The sequence below is a fragment of the Corvus cornix genome, chromosome 2 (assembly GCF_000738735.6).
Source record: "Corvus cornix cornix isolate S_Up_H32 chromosome 2, ASM73873v5, whole genome shotgun sequence".
Lineage (NCBI taxonomy): Eukaryota > Metazoa > Chordata > Aves > Passeriformes > Corvidae > Corvus > Corvus cornix.
This window is the reverse complement of record NC_046333.1, coordinates 18,740,315-18,756,672: the sequence shown is the minus strand read 5'-3', so window position 1 is coordinate 18,756,672 and position 16,358 is coordinate 18,740,315. Positions and strand designations below refer to the sequence as shown.

General features: G+C 37.7%; 1 protein-coding gene across 3 annotated transcripts in view; it reads right to left on the bottom strand.

Annotated features, from left to right (window-relative positions):
- The window catches only part of NEBL (nebulette), a 256,082-nt gene that overhangs the window by 179,835 nt on the left and 59,889 nt on the right, over positions 1-16,358 (bottom strand). For 2 of the 3 annotated variants that reach the window (XM_039548361.1, XM_039548360.1), the window contains exon 3: positions 2,300-2,384. In XM_039548361.1, the coding sequence (XP_039404295.1) occupies positions 2,300-2,384 (85 nt within the window). Of the gene's footprint in view, positions 1-2,299; positions 2,385-16,358 lie in introns of those variants that run through there. The other variant, XM_039548358.1, reaches the window with a different exon arrangement.

The following is a 16,358-nucleotide window of genomic DNA, read 5'->3' as shown; positions in this document are numbered from 1 at the left end:
GCATTAAAGATGTTTACTTAGAAACTAGGAGGCAGCTATTACTTCAGAAAAGCATTTCTTCTTGTTCAGTAGTTAACATAATTTTTTACATTACCTAACACAGAATTTGTTCAATCCCAAATTGCCAAATGCATTGGCAGGAGGCTCAAGCAGCTCATGAATACTGGAAGGTAGTCCACGTGATCAATGTGATTCTATCCAGCCAAGTTTGGTTTCATACAAAAGGCTTTTCTTGAACCATGCACACTCTTTTCTACTGCACAGCACTGACATAGAATGAGACCTGAACAATGCAAAATTATATCCCATGTATTTTTTCATTTGGGAATCTTTCAACTTTCTCTGAAAAGATAGGACAAGGGACTAGATGGCCAATAGGACTGATTGAGGATGGCAATTTCTCTGTTCTTATACTCTTCAAAATATTACAGAAACTATTCAGAATTTAAATTTTATGACAAAATAGATTTAAATTGGATAAGGAAAAGTACCAGGAATCTTTATTTCAGCATTGAAATGATTTACGGGTTAGACTACTTAACACAGTCGAGATGTAAATCAACAACAAGGAAGCAAATAACGATCAAAAACATTATGGCTTTTCTTTCAAGTAGGGAATTTTGTGCCCTTATTATTTAGAATTATATTTGGATCTGCAAATCTTTTGTTGACTAACAATATTGAAAAAAGGCACATTGTACAAATTAAGGGTTTCTCTCCATTTCCAAGTTTTGAGTAGATCCTTATCTAACATTTTATGACAGTGCATTGTGAACAGTTGCATGAATTTTATTTATAGGCAGACTCCAAGTTTCTTGCTGATACTGCTTATCCAGTCCTAGAATACTAAGTTCACAGCTTACAAATAGAGAATAATACCAAAAAAAGTTTCCTCATGCTTCCACAGTGTCACAGATGCATGTTTCAGACAGGTTAGGGAAAGCCACTTCTCCTATATCTTCTGCAAAGAGTAGTAAAATTTCATTATTCTACTGAATCCCAACATTTTCTGTCAAACCCCTAAAAAACAGTGGGCTGAGAATTTATATTCTTTTAAAAGGCCTGTAAAAAGTACTGTTAAGTTCCTGTTAACTTTGTGACACAATGGCAACTAGCACACAGAACCACTGAACTACAAGAAAATGAAGCAGACTCCACTGAAGTCAAGAGGAAACATAGAGACCATGAACTGTCCTCTTTCTAGATGGCAGAATTTCAGAATGAAATAATTTGTCTACGTTTTATAATCAGTAACTCTAATGGCAAAAGGTAAAGAATTTTTAAGACAACACACCAATATATGCTACCATTTCTATTTAGCACTCCTTCAATTTTGCCCATTAACTTATACAGAGGTTCTCAAAAAAGAAAGGTCTTGTTGTCTACCATCTGATTTTTGCTACAGGTTTTTATGACATAGACAATGATAGCTATGAATTTATAATGAGAGATCTCAACTAAAACACAATAGATTTTTAAAAAATGGAATTTTCATAAAATAAAATGCAATCAAATATTATCAATCATCTTACAGAGTCAGGACAACTTCCAGCATTACATAAATTAAAACAGTATAAAGTGATACTGGAGAGTGGGGGAGAGGAGGGATTTTCAGATAATCATGAACTAATATCAATCAGAACTTTACATTATGGTAGATAGCCAGCATCGTATTTGGGTCACCTAAGTCTTCTCTGACATTTTCTTCTCTTGTTTTCCCCTTTTCATTTTACATTTTAATTTAAATATATTTCTTATTAACCTACATAAGTTTTGATTGATAATGTGTTTATCACAACCGGCTTACAGACTGCCTCATTTATTAGTTGACAGAGGCCATAAGAGACCCATAGACTGATTATTCAGTCATTTCATTGTTGATAAATATTAAAGGCTTCTAAATATTGCTAATGACAAATTCGTTGTTTGTTAATCACACCCTGTTTTATGATTAAGTTTAATGCAAGCTAACAACAGTAGTTTGTCAAAGGAAAATAAACCCTTTGAGTTAAGCTATATGACTTCAAACATTAAAAACTATTTAGATGCTTCATGTACTGTTGAAAATGAAGGATCCCAGTGATGTCAATGGACTTACAATAGTATGGTTACTAGTATAAGTGAGAACAGAAATAAAACCTTGAGTTTTGCAGTGTTATACCAACTTACAAATATTTTTTACAATTGCACTGCAGTACTACTATGTATGTACAAAGAAGTACTACGACTACTTGGAAAAACTATAAAGAAGTGGACTGACAGTGTAATATTAACAAGACAAAATAATTATTTTATTTACCTGACTTTGCAATTCACTTTGTTGCTTCAGGCGAAGATTTTCTGGTGTATCAGCCACTGTAGTGAAGGACTGCTTTGGGTAATGTCTAGAAGAAGAAACACAAAGCCAAACAGTAAATATTTGCACATGCTAGAAAGTCAAATGCATCCCAGCACTCTTTCCTACAGTGTACAGAATTCTTTCATAGTATGCTGTGAATTACATGTATTTACTCTGAAAATATTGTGTCAGACATGCCTTACAGAAACAACATGAAGGACTTCCTGTAATGTGTCTCAATCCCACCCATTCGTCCTGCCCACTGACTTCAAAGACTCATCAGCCAAAATTTGCGTTCAACAGAGTGATCAAAACTATGTTTAACTGCATTGTCTTGGTATAGTCATGTGCTGGACAAAGACTAAACTAAAGGCCCTTAAAATGTAATTGTTTTACAGAAATGGACACTACATAAGAGGGTACAGCTGGAGTACCACAGGTCTTTAATCCTTTAGTGTAAGAACCAGAAGGATCAAGGCAGGTACTTTCCGGGTAGAGGAAAGTCAAATGCTTTAACAATAAATACATCAATACAGGACTGTAATATCCAGTACCAAATGCTGGAGTGTCTCAGAACTGCCATCTATCAGGCATCTCTCTTTCCATTTGAAATTTTACACCTTTACAATACCTTCCTACTATTTGCTTTGGCATTTTACGGTAACGTGCTCTAGGGAAGCCTGCTTGAGCAGGGAAGTTGGATTAGATGGCCTTTGGTGATCTCTTTCAATCTTAATCATTTCATGATTCTGTGAACTGTAGCAGTCAAACCCTCCTCATTTACAGAACCACTAATTTTTAATTTTCATGTATTTATCCTGCAATTTTGCAGTCAAACAAGAAGTTCTGTTATAGGAAAGACCACAAAAAATAAGCTAATAACAAAATGAAACAGCACATCCCAAACTAGATATATTATTATGAGCCACTAACACTACAAGTAAACTGATTCTTACTAATTACTTTCCATCATCTTCAGTCTGAAACAAAAATGGTCACCTTACTACCATGTGAGGCACTCACGTCAGTTACCATTCGCAGCTTCCCCATGTCTGCCAGCTCCCCCATTTGTGCCTCCAACATTTCAGAATACAAGACAACATGCTTGATTACAGACAAAATAACATTTGCAGCATTAGGTCCACAGAGAGAGTAAGCAGTAAGTGTCTGAAGATGGAAGATACGCAGTATTAAACATTTCCATGGTCAAACTCCAGGCTATCTCTAGTGTGTTCTTTCAGCAACTAGTTGTATGTTGTTGCTATGGCTTCATCATAAAATTTCCATGTTGTGCAAAGATTATACATATTTTCTATCAAAATTGTATTTCGTTAGAAAGTCTTCTGTGTAAAAGTTCTATTTCCATGAAGTACATGGTTTCAGTAAAAAAATAATTTATTTTTCTCTGAAAAAATAAAACAAGCATGAAAAATTAAGAAGGATTTCAGGTTTTAGCCAAAAGCTGAATGTTTCCTCCTCAGAAATGCAAAATCAAGAATTGATGAGAAATGCTGCCTGAACTTCAAAAGTCCACTGCTCCAGGCCTGATCCCCCCATCAGAAGACATCTTGACTTGCCAGACTTCTACACCATAGCACAATGGAGTAGACTCCTGCACCAAGAGGCTGTGGAACCACCTCTTGTTTATAGTGTCGTTGCACAAGGAGAACAGAGGAGAAATACAGGACAACCTAGGGATTTCAGGCTCCCAAGGGCTAATAACTGCATAGAAAGAGAAAAAAAATTAAATACCTTGATGAAAGCAAGATTTCCTCACAGAAATGTAAGAACCACCCCAGGCTGGGTACTAGCAGATGGGCAAACGATGCTACTCTAAGTTTATGGTGAGACACACTCCCACCCATTATGTCAGCCACTTGTCTCAGAAAGCTCATGTCACCGAAAACTAGAAAACAAAATTTCTAGGCATGACACACTTCAGACCATTCTTTTGGAGTTACAGACAAGCCCTCCCAAAGTCCCACCCAAGATGGAGCTTCAGCCAGAGGGAGTACCAAGTTCTGGATACGCTGTTGCCTCTTCACTTGTTTTCAAATCAGGGGCTCCGCCACCAGCACCCCCCTCAGAGCCAGACAATGCCAGCCAGCAGAATGGCTCAGCCACAGTTCCAGCAACACACAGGGAGCCAGAACTAGGCTTTGCCTAGACAGCACCATGTCTTGCATGAAGCAGATGGTGTCAGCATCGTATAATATCTTGGGACAAGGAAGATACTTCCAGAAGGGCTTCTCTTTTTTTCTTTTTTTTTCTCTCTCACATTTCATTGTTCTGTATAGAGGCAAAAACAAATGCCAGACTGGCCACAAGGAGGGTCATAAGCCCTTTTTGGAAAGCAGCAATGAGCAGATGGGAAAGGCAACAAGCCACCTCACAGCCAGGGCTTGCTGATGCCCAAGGAAGATTGCAGCAATGGTGCACAATTCACACCTTAAAGCATAGCAGCCTTCCACATAGCAGCTATGAGATATCCATGGATAGCTCCTGTAGATGACAAAATCCCTGTCCCTAAAAAAATATCACCTGCCATACATGCAGTTAAAATATTACATTATGCACATGTTGAATGCTGAAAGCATAAACTTTCGCTGCACTGCTTTACACCATGGTTACATACCATGACCCTGCTAGTATAATCACAGTAATCACATGTATTCATCCTTTTTAACATGGAGAGCACGGAGTGTGAGCCAGCTCAGCCAGGGTTTTTGGCCTGGTTCCCTAGGGAATTGTGCAGACAACACTGAGGCAAGTGTCTCAGCCACAGTCCCCAAGGACCCTGTTAGCAACAGCAGCAGAGAACTGCAAACCCAGGTTCTCAAATTAAACCTCTCTATTCTGAAGCATAAAAACATACACCTTGTCCCTATCATTCACCAGCTCTTACTTCTGATCATTTGCAAAATAAATGCTTTCTTCCACAATGAGAATTCAGAAGCTCAAAGGTATTTCAACATTCCAAGCAAACCACTTGAGAACCAATGTATCTAAGATAAATAATTTTAGAAGCACTAGCTCCATACTTCAAGTAAAATACGTATCCCTAGTCTTGAAGAAGCAGTGCTTTAATATGCTTGAAAATACTATGTAAACTGATTTTACCAATGAAAAGTATTTACACCTGACCATGAAAGAAAACAATACACATGACAAGTGAACAAAACTGCTGAAATTTAAATTGGTTTTTAAACTGATCACCTAAACCATTTATCAAAATGTATTACAGTGATTAAAATAAGAATCATTTAGCAAAATTAAATTAGCAGTGCATTCTACTATGGGTTGTCATTTTAACTGCAGCTGATTTATGAAACCACTCACATGGTATTCCAAACCAGAAAGACATGGGTTTAGATACATCCCTTCTAATTTATGGAAATTCTTGCCTCAAATGCATTAAAAAGACTAGTGTTAAATTTAAATCCTATCTTCAGCTTTCCACGTTTGTTTTAAGCTTACTGATAGCATGTCTTCAGGATAATTACCAGTATTTAAGACATTAAATTATGTGAAAACTAAGATACACCATACCATTCAATATTTTTGTCTGAAATAGAAGGCTGAAACACAAGTGTTAAAATTCACTAATCTGCTTTTTTAACTATCACATTAGAGCTATACCACATTTCATCAAAATGTTCTGAATAAGGATAAGTCACTGGATGGCAACAGCTTTTAGTTCAAAAGGCTGACAGTGGTCCCCGGTAATCCGTTGCTGAGTTTCCCTTTTGTCCAAGATGATGTCTGAGAAAGAGCCAGGAATTGGTTAAAGAGATTGATCTCATGTCAGCTATTTAACAGCAATGTCCAAAGGATTTTTTTGTTTGTTTTAAGTCTTTGTTAGTTGTCTAAGTCTACTCAGCAATATGTCTTACCACACTAATGCTATTAGGATTAATCCTGTATAAAGATCTATACAAGAAGTTCCAGAACAAATCAGGATACACAGTATGGTGTCTCTGCTGCGGGTTACTGTATTGCCTGCCTCAGCTGCACAGCTTGATTAATAAATCAAACCACAACTCAATCTCTTGCTGCTTATGAGGAAACTCCTTCACTTTTCAGTGTTTGGAAACAGGATCAGTAAAGCCTCTGAGAACTCAGGAAAGTACCTGAAAGTTACCTAGCTTTTCCAATGACTAAACATAAAAATTTTTCCAAATACTATTTTAGCTATAAAGTTTTCATCAGCTTTTTCATGCTCTTAAACTAACAAAAGGAAAGAAAAATGTTCTAAGAGAGAATGGGATGAAGATTCAGCTTTGTCTCTTTTGTAAGAGGTCAGATTCAAAGATGGAGATAAATTCAAGCATCTACTGAAATTACCTTCTTCATATCTCACTCTGACTTAATCAACATTTACAAATTATTAAGAGATTTGTGTGTGTTTTCTAACTGTAAATTAACTCTTACTGTTCAGTTACAGAATTATAACCCTTGTCAGAGTGACTAGATTTCTATTGAGTTACGTCTCCCCTAAAATGCCTATTCCTATTTGCCCGCAACATTAAATTTCTGATATCTTTTAATCAGAGAACAGGTACAAAATACACAAATCAAAATTATTGTCCCAAGCAGAGAGTCAGCTCCATCACATCTTTTCATAATACCAATTGCCATCACTGGCTGTCACATTAGGATATCTGTCCTCTCCTAAGTTTTGTCCGAAATAACCCTTCTTCTAATTTAAGCAAACTCTAAAAAATAAAGAGGTTTAAAAGAACAAGGAAAAAAAAAATCACTTATTTTCAGTTGCAGTAATGCAGAGTTGAACAAAATAAACCTGTAAGACAACATAAGAAAATTAATCCAATCTTACAAGAATTATAGAAAACTATGAAAACTAGTTAGCCTTTTAAAACTAGCACTTCAGTCCAGTGTATGCAAAAATTGTAAATTGAAACTAAACAGTGAATAATGATGTAGCAGTCTGGATGCAACCCAAGCTCACAAATGATGGACAGGTAGGGAAGCTCCATATTAGACCTGCAAGGGCCCAATCTGGTAAATGTGATCTGAGCCCACATCAACAAACAGCACAAAAACAGAGAGAAGAAACACAGATTTCCAATTAAGTCTCATATAGCAGACACAAGACGAAATAATTTTTCCAGGATAAAGGTGACAAGGTATTAAGCTGTGCTCAGCTAGGGAGTGTTTAAACTGGCAGTTTGAAGAGGCACAGGACTGCTTTCATCTCCTTACCTTGAAACCGTGTCATTCACAGAAAGACATGTAAGATCCACAACAGTAGAGAAAGAACCAGCAGGAGGGAAATCTTGCCCACAGCTGACTACTTGATTTGAAATTCGTGCTCAGTTGCACTTGCTGCTCTGAAGCTCCAGGAGGGATTTCTCTGGGTTTTCTCTTTCGTTTTGAGCTTTCTGTGCAAGATCACTTATTTGCATGCAATTATAAAGGCTTTTGTGTTAGGAATAATGTAACTAGTGGATAATACAGCCTTGGTATGCCAGCACTTGGGCAATGAAGTGAACAAGAAATATATCACAATTCTCCAGAAATTACTCGGAACATGGTGTTCTCTTTGTCTACCTGAATCTACCCCTCTGTATGAAGAGCTCTGGCTGCAATTAGCTTGCTTGGGAAAACATTTTTCAATATTTGCCTTCTGTTTTGCAAGGAACTTACTTTTTCAAATATTCAATTTCTGTATCTGTACTTCTTACTTGAAGTAACAAAGAAAGTTCCTCCAATATGCTAGCTAAATGCAAGTTCCTTTTTATGAGAAAAATCCCCTAGAAAGATGAGCTTGTATTGCTTTGCAGGAGATTTAGCAAGCAATAAAATCAATTTTAAAAAGTAAGGATATTCCACTTGCATCTTGGGGTAAGCCACAACACCCTTGCTCCTGGAGTGAGTGAAAGGCCACATATCACATAAAACCAGGCACATGTTGCACATCGTGCATTCCGCTATTGGACTGGCACTTGATACACAGCTACAGAAACCCATATCTGGGGCTCCCTTCAAAATCTAAGGTTAGGGACCCCATTAAATATTCTGACTGTATCTGGCCCCAAGACACAGGTTAGTGCCTTACTGTTCTCTGTTAGAGGCTGAAAAAAATGAACTATTAACTGGAAACAACAGCTCTTAGGTGATATTAGCTTTTTCCCCATTTCTTATATTTTTCCTTTATCTCTCTTTTGCAACTTGATATTATACATAGAAAGATACATTGTTAAGGAGACAGGCAAGTCTTGCTTCTTGAGAAATTCAGGTCAAAACATTTTCATTTTAAAGATTTGAAAAAATACAGCAGGAGGAGGACACAGTTCATATCTTATCGTATAATACTAAGAATTGTTATAATACAGATCTCAGCCAAGTAGCATCCAGATTCAGCAAAAAGATCAAAAAGATCGAAAACTGTAAAATCCAAGCACCATGGATGTCAAAAGCAGAACTGCTAGAATTTTTAGTGGAGCCAGGCATTCACCCTTTCAATAATTTACCTATTCCTCAGCTATGGGATTCCAGTGCTTGGGGAAAGAAAATTAATCAGTAGCACACCAAGAACTACAGGGTAGCCTGGAGCTGTGTAGAAATCTATTGGCAGCACACTAGTAGGTATTGACAATAGATCAAAAAGTGAGAACCACTGCTGGAGAAGGATAGAAAAAAGATGCACAGAAAGTTCAGGGAAACTTGAGAGGAGGCAACTGTGGCAAAACAAAATAAACAAAAATCTGACTGCAACAGCAAAATCTGCTGAAGACGTACATATATCTTAACATTTGCCACTGCTAGACTGCTCCCAGGACATGACCCAGTGCTCACCCAGAGCTCACCCAGGCTTATACATCACCTAGACAGAGAAAAGGCCACAGAAGTTTAAGAAAACTCTGTAATCACCAGTGGCATAACAAAAGGCTGATGATTCCAATATTTCCAAATTATTTTCTTCCAGATACTGTGATTATTACTTCTTTCAAAATATCCAGGAGACAAAAGGACATTGAGTATGATAAGGAAAAACGCAGACTGAAGCTGAGTTTCTCACTAACTCATTTGTCAATTTACAGCAGCTGATCTAGCAGAGTAAAGAAACACACAGTATGACCTGGAGTTCCTATGGGCTGTTTTTTCACCAACAACATCTTGCTGTCCCCTTTAAGGATGTCAGAAAGAGGATGTCAGAAAGATTCATGCATACAGCAATGGCAAATTTTCTTACAAAATTCGTAAATTTTCTTATTGTTTATTCTACACTCAATATATCAGTATCTCAAGCAGCACGACACTGAATTACAAAAGTGTAATTGCTCCCGTTTGGTAGCACTCAGTATGGGGATTTAAATACGACATCTAAATGGACATCTAAATAGACAGATTTCAGATACAATACCAGCCACAACCAAAAGAGAAATAAAATTTGAATCTATCCTAATAATGCTTTCTTCTCTGCCAGCTTTTCAAGTGCAAGAAATACAACACAAGGTAGAAGTCTCATTGTAAAATTTTTAATCCCAAAAATCTATGACAATGACATCAGAAATCAAGAACAAGTGATTATCTATTGCTCAACTGCTTGCATTAAGCCTTCCTCTTCCAAGGAACTATTGACTGAAAGAATACTTGCTACAAAAATCTGAAATTCTTATTCATGCATTCATTCATTCAAAACCTATGAGGCCATATAGCACTAGATCACAGCAGTAAGGAAACTGGAGTCCAGCTGTTGCGCTCTCCTAAAACTGAAGGTATAAGCCAAAACCTGGGAAACTAAATATGTACTAGTTCCTAGCTTCCATTTTTTCTACTTCTTAACTCTTCTGTGTAAGTTTACTAGCTTTTAATCTTTATGCTTTTCCTCATTTCTTTAGCAAAGCTATAAAGCCAACCTTCATTGGACAATTCATTGGTGCTTCTGAATTCCAAAGCTGTCATACAAGACATGGCAAATAGGACTACAGGACAGTAAAAAGCCATCTGTAAGAGCAAAGAGAAATAAGTGCTAGAAAGACATCCTAAGTTTTCTTGACCTTGCAAAAACTATTTAGATGGCTATCAAGGGAGTGGCAGATCTAATACCCCTAAAAGCCAAAAGGCATCTGCCAAGTCATCAGTCTATCAAAGCTGGAGTCATAACTGACTGAACTCCTTCAGAGCTATGGGTGTCATCCTGGAGAGCTCAGCCAACTCCATCCTAGTCCCTTCAGAGGGACCATTTCTGCAACTAACTATGGAAGCAGACCTCAGATACTGCAATTAAAGTAATTTGGACTCTATTAAGAATTGGGAGAGGAGACCAGAAGGAAGGTAGAAACAATTCATCTTCAATGCCTTCATATTGCTACCTGTTTAACTGTAAAGTGTGTTAAGCATTTGTCCCCTAAAATGGTGCCATCATCAGCAACTCCAAGCTGGAGTAAAAAAAAAGTACATTAAACAGAATTATGTTTACGTATGTGCTAAAGGTAAAAAAAGGAAAAGCTGCTTTTTTGACAGGTGAAAATTTTACTATTTGCTTATTCACATACTGTAAATTCTAAGCAGCTATGTTAACTGTGCAGCTTTATAAAATGTCTCTCTCTCCTTTAATGTATCCATTTCTACAGAATTCGTATTAATAGAAAAAAGTTTATTTAGTTAGTTTATAAAAGATAGTTTATACTAGTATAGTGTAAAACAATTTCATATTACAGCACATTTGCCTATAAAAAATTACTAAATTATACATCTAGCTTTTGCTCAGAAATTAAGAATACTCTCAGTAGAGACTGCTTTGGCTTACTCTGCTGAAAGGGTACAAGGGTGCAAAAGCAAACACTGTAATTTTTAATGTAAATCCTCAGCAAAAGTCAATGTATTACGAATTTAATTTAATACAGTTCTACATAAGACATCACAGGCCCCTCACGATGTGGTGTAGGATGTCGTATGTCACAGAAGATCTGGTCTGTAAGCTCCGAATTCTAAAGCCTGTGTAATTCAATCAAATCACAGATTCCTTTTTATGCATTTATCATGACAAAGCAACAACCACGTCACATTTTCACTAATACCCTGCCAACACCTACAGAATTTCTGTATACATTATGCTCTCAGCTCCTCATGGACTGTTAATTATTTTTACTAGAACCAGGTGCAGTTGCCATTGCTAATTAAATGCTCCATCATTATTGTTACAAAGACTGTCCTCTCTCTTCTTTGGTTTCTCTCTTTTCTCCCTGCTTGAAACAATACTACCATGTTATCTTCCTGTTATAGTACAGGGGTTTCTGTCACAGCTCTTACTATTTTCAATTAAAGACTCAGGCAAATGAATAAGCTTTATGTCATTCACAGAGCATGGGCTTTCTCATCACTTTCTTGGACACAGACCCTAAATTCCACCCAAATACTGTTCCAGAGACTGAAGCAACTGCACTGGATGTCATCCAAATGGTATCCACAAGTCTCCACAGAGAAAGTTATTAAAACCATAGAATCATAAAATCATGGAAAGGCTTGGGCTGGAAGGGACCACAAAGATCATCTAGTCCAACCCCACTGACATGGTCAGGAATGCCACTCATTAGATCAGGTTGCCCAAGGCCACAACCTGGCCTTGAACACTTCCACGGACAGGGCATCCACAACTTCTCTGCAAACAAGCAGAACTTGGTAACATCTCCTGAGCTTTTCATTTTTTTAGACTGAAGTTCTGCCCCTCAAAAACTTCAGGTCAAAAGGAAAAAAAATGTTTTCCATCTCCCCACTTGGATAGAAGAGAACAGCTGATGAATGGCTGCTGACATCCTAACAAATTAATGCTTTAGGATGTAAAACAGGCACAAACAAAATCACATATAAGAGGAATGCAAGCAATTCCTAAGCCAATTTACAGAAATAGCCTGCCCAAAGCATAAACCAAGTACTTTAACTACAGAAAAATGCAGAGAAAAAGCTATTTCCATGAGGTATGTAAAAATTCAGTATGTCAGAGCAGATACGCTATCATACTGCCAGATCAAATGCAAAAAGGTGAATTGTGGGATAGATGGAGAAGAAAGGAAGCCACTGAACTAATACTGAAAAGACATGTGATATGTGTAAGATGAAAGAGAAAGCTCATGCTTCAGATCACACAGCTTAGTCATTAAATAGCATTTACACCACAGGAACACAGAAGACCTGGGAAGGTATTCGTAACCATGAAAAAAAAAAAAGACAGTGAAATATCTCCTAACTCTCCTTCTTATTCCTAAATGCTGCGGCCACAGATCTGTCAGGTGTCACTTTCTGAGCCCCTTCTAGACCTATTATGATATTTCTGCAAACCCATCAGCTACATCCTCCATAGCCAGAGCCCTCAGAGGGCAACTGAATCCATTCAGAATAAAACCGAATATGTGCCTTTGAGTAACAGATAAACAGAGATGACAGAAAATGCAAAGCAAACTATTTTTAGCTGCTATATTGAAGCTCACAATTGCAGGAAATACCTTCACAACTGAAGCTTGCATGTGAACACCTGAAACTGGTCTTATGTTTGAGAAACTATTATTTTTCCTGTCAGTGCATGATCAGTGCCACATCTTTGCTAGAAAAACAGACACTAAAACCATTAAACTATCATCTTAACAAATCAATAAATCAAGGTTTCAAGACCACAGAGATTCCTTTAAACTGGTGGAATATATTTCAGCTGGTAAATTACATTTTGACAAAAAAAACCTTTTTGTCAAAAAAATGCTATTTCACTACAGTCCTAGTGACTTTGTCACCAAGTTTTGTTACAACTACACACAGATTATTACTAATAAAGCCTTTCACACATGCAAACATAATTATAATTATATAGTGAATTATCATAATTCATTTTATAAAAATGAATTAAGAATACATCAATTAGTTACTTCATTATTTACAAACAACTTTAATTCAATTTCCACAGAATCACTAAGCTTTCCATTGAGAGTTAGATTATTTTTGTTTCCTACAGATTTACTAATAATCTATGCACACAATGATCCTGCCAACCCTGTCTCTTCATAGAAATGAAAGGTATACTTCCACCAGTTTCTTGCAACTCAGTGAGGAAGAAGCCTGGAGCCTCTGAAGCAGTTCAGTGACTAACAATCCCTGACTGCCAGCCAAGTCACATGAAATCACTGGTAAAGCACATCGTTTCCTCTACAAGCCTGTTGAAATTTACACTAAAAAGATATTTTAGATTCCAAAAACTGTATTTTCTGAATATTTCAGAAAAAAACCCCAGTATTTTAAAGCTGAGCAAGCCATAAGTCTTTTGTCAAAACGGAACTGTGCTGCAAATGTCTCTTGGATATGTAATTATATTTCCTTGCCTGTACTAAGATTACTCCTGGGGGCTTCATATGGATATTTACACTCTGGTGGAAGTATACTACCAGACAGGAGCATAGAGTTCCTTCCATAAATAGCTTTCAACACAAGAACAAATGCACAAAATAAAAACACTTTCAATATTCAAATGAGAGCATTTCCAAATGCTTAAAGCAACTCTTAAGCATCTGCTTAAAACTGCAAAAACTCAGAACAGATTTAAATCTTCAAACACATTGCTGAAGTCTGTAAAAGAGCTCAGTTGTGCCAGGCCCCTTCATCTGTCTGTCCTCCTGCACCAGCACACGTGAGCCTCTGACTGACAGAGCTCTCTCTGCCTTTTCATCAAAACCCAGATATCCAAGGTGTCGAGCATTGTCACTTCTACTCTACTCAAGAATAGGAAGACATCACTTGAGAAAGCTAAGGCATCTGTGGAGCACTGCAGTGGTCAACAAAAGCAAAGAAAGATCTCTGCATACCATAGTCCAAGTTTGCTAAGCATGTTTTTCAAGTGGAAACTAAAATATGGGAATGACAGTTGCCCACACTGAAGACTCAGTGAATATCCCCAGTTCCACTGAAATCCAAAACGTGAAAGGCTATGGTGGAGCCCAAGATAAGTACCTGATGAAACAAACTATCTTCACAAGACAGACATTCCATGGAGTAAAAAGATATTGGGGGGGGAGAAAAGAAAGTTTGAGGGCATACTGAATCAAGCTGGTTTTGTGAAAGTTAAAAATACACAAGTTGTGCATTGCCCAAGAAAGACTAAATGTTCTATTTTGATGAGAAGTTGGATATATTACAAAGAATAGGTATAGGGATTACTGTCAGCAGAGCTGTTTAATTTCTGCTTTAATAAGAAATAAAATGGAACAACAAAGCTTAGCTATTTTTGCTGTTCAGCATTTAAAATATATACCTTCTCCATGCAAACACTTTTATGTCTTTTAAACTCTTTTTTCCCCCCCAGTCTTTTAACATGCCTGTTAATGTCTTCTTGTGTCTTTTAAGGTTCTTGAATTTTTAATAAATTGAAAAAGTTTTTTTTTCCCTTTCCCCCCACTCAGGCTCAGTTTGAAGGCATAGAAAGGCACAAAATTAACTTCTGGGCATAGGGCAGCGATGGGGGATACACATCATAAAGTCACCCCAAGACATTCTGATACTTGGACCTCAGTCTCTGGGAGTTTCTGCCTCAGACACAGTGTCTAGTCTCATGGCTCCCTATCAGTTATAAAAGATTGATGAGGTCCTGCCCTGAAAATCCAGTAGATCCACAAGCCTAAAAGCACAGGAGCTAGAGCTGTCGCAAAAGACATTTCTTCGGGTTGCTAGCAATGGTTCCAGGCACTTAGACTTTAACACTACATCTGTGCTAGCAAATTAAAAACATGTAGCAACACTCTCTGGTAGTGAGGCTGACTGCCGTAGAGCAGCCCACATACTACTGCTGAACTCTCCTACTGTCCAAAACAGGGTTACCACATCCAGACTGCCTGAGTAGAGCAGAAATTGGCTTGTCTGCGAACAGAGCCATACCTAGGAACCAGCTGGGAGAGAGGTCAAGCACAGGCTAAAGTTATTGTGCCTGTCAGCATTTTAGCAATTTAACCATGAGTTTCATACATATCTCTAATTTGTTAATACAGATGAGACAAAGGAGTCTGAGCTGGAGTTCCTATACCACTGAACTGCCATCCCTTCTGCTCTCCAGGAAGAAACTTCAACAACTTCTGCTCCAACATTTTAACAACATGAGTTTTTCCATGTGGCTTTCCTAAACCTTCTTGCCTCCTTATTTCTAAATCACAGAACCACAGAAGAGCTGAGGCCAGAAGTGACCTCTGAAAATTGCCAAAGCACAGACAACTAGAGCAGGTTGCTTGCGACCATGCCCAGTCCTCTTCTGAGTATCTCCAAGGACAGACCCACCCTGGGCAACCTGTGTCGAGTGTTCAATCACTCTCACACTGGAAAGTCAACCTCAAGTTCATCTATGTGGCCCTTTGCTTCACTCCAGTATCTCAGTACTCCACCCCAGATCCCCACCAGGGCTGAGCAGAGGTAAAAGATCACCTCCCTTGACTTGCCCTATTTGACCCTATTTTTCTATTAGTGGATTAAATGAGAAAGCAAAAGACATACATGTTTAATATTTAAACACTCAAATTCTGTTATGGTCATTAGTTTCTTGTCACTACTATTATTTACCTTAATGGTAAATTGCCTGCTACTGAGAACTCTCATACACAAATCAGGCAGCTTTTTTTCTCCCCAAAGCCAGCAGTTGCTAAGTAAGGTAAATGAGGAAAGGACAGCTGCAAATGTTCATAATCAAAGTAAAACCAGTAGTGGGATGAAGGCAGTGTCTTTCCAATGGCCAGCACTGCAACTGGCCAGGGAAACAAAACTCAATCTCAGTGCATTTCACTTCTTGTCCCTTTCTTTTGTTATTGACCTCATCTCAAATCTCTACCCTTAAAATTCTTCCTGTTGCTTCTTGGCTGAAAATGTTGGTAAGGAAGCAACAAATGAGCAAGGACTCTGACATGCCAGAAAAGGGTTCTGTTTCCACCAATAATTCTTGCACAAAGGGCCTTCAGTGTACAGTTCTCTCTATGTGGTGCTGCATACAATAGCCTTGCATATGTCCCATCAGAGGTGACTCCACCACCAGCCA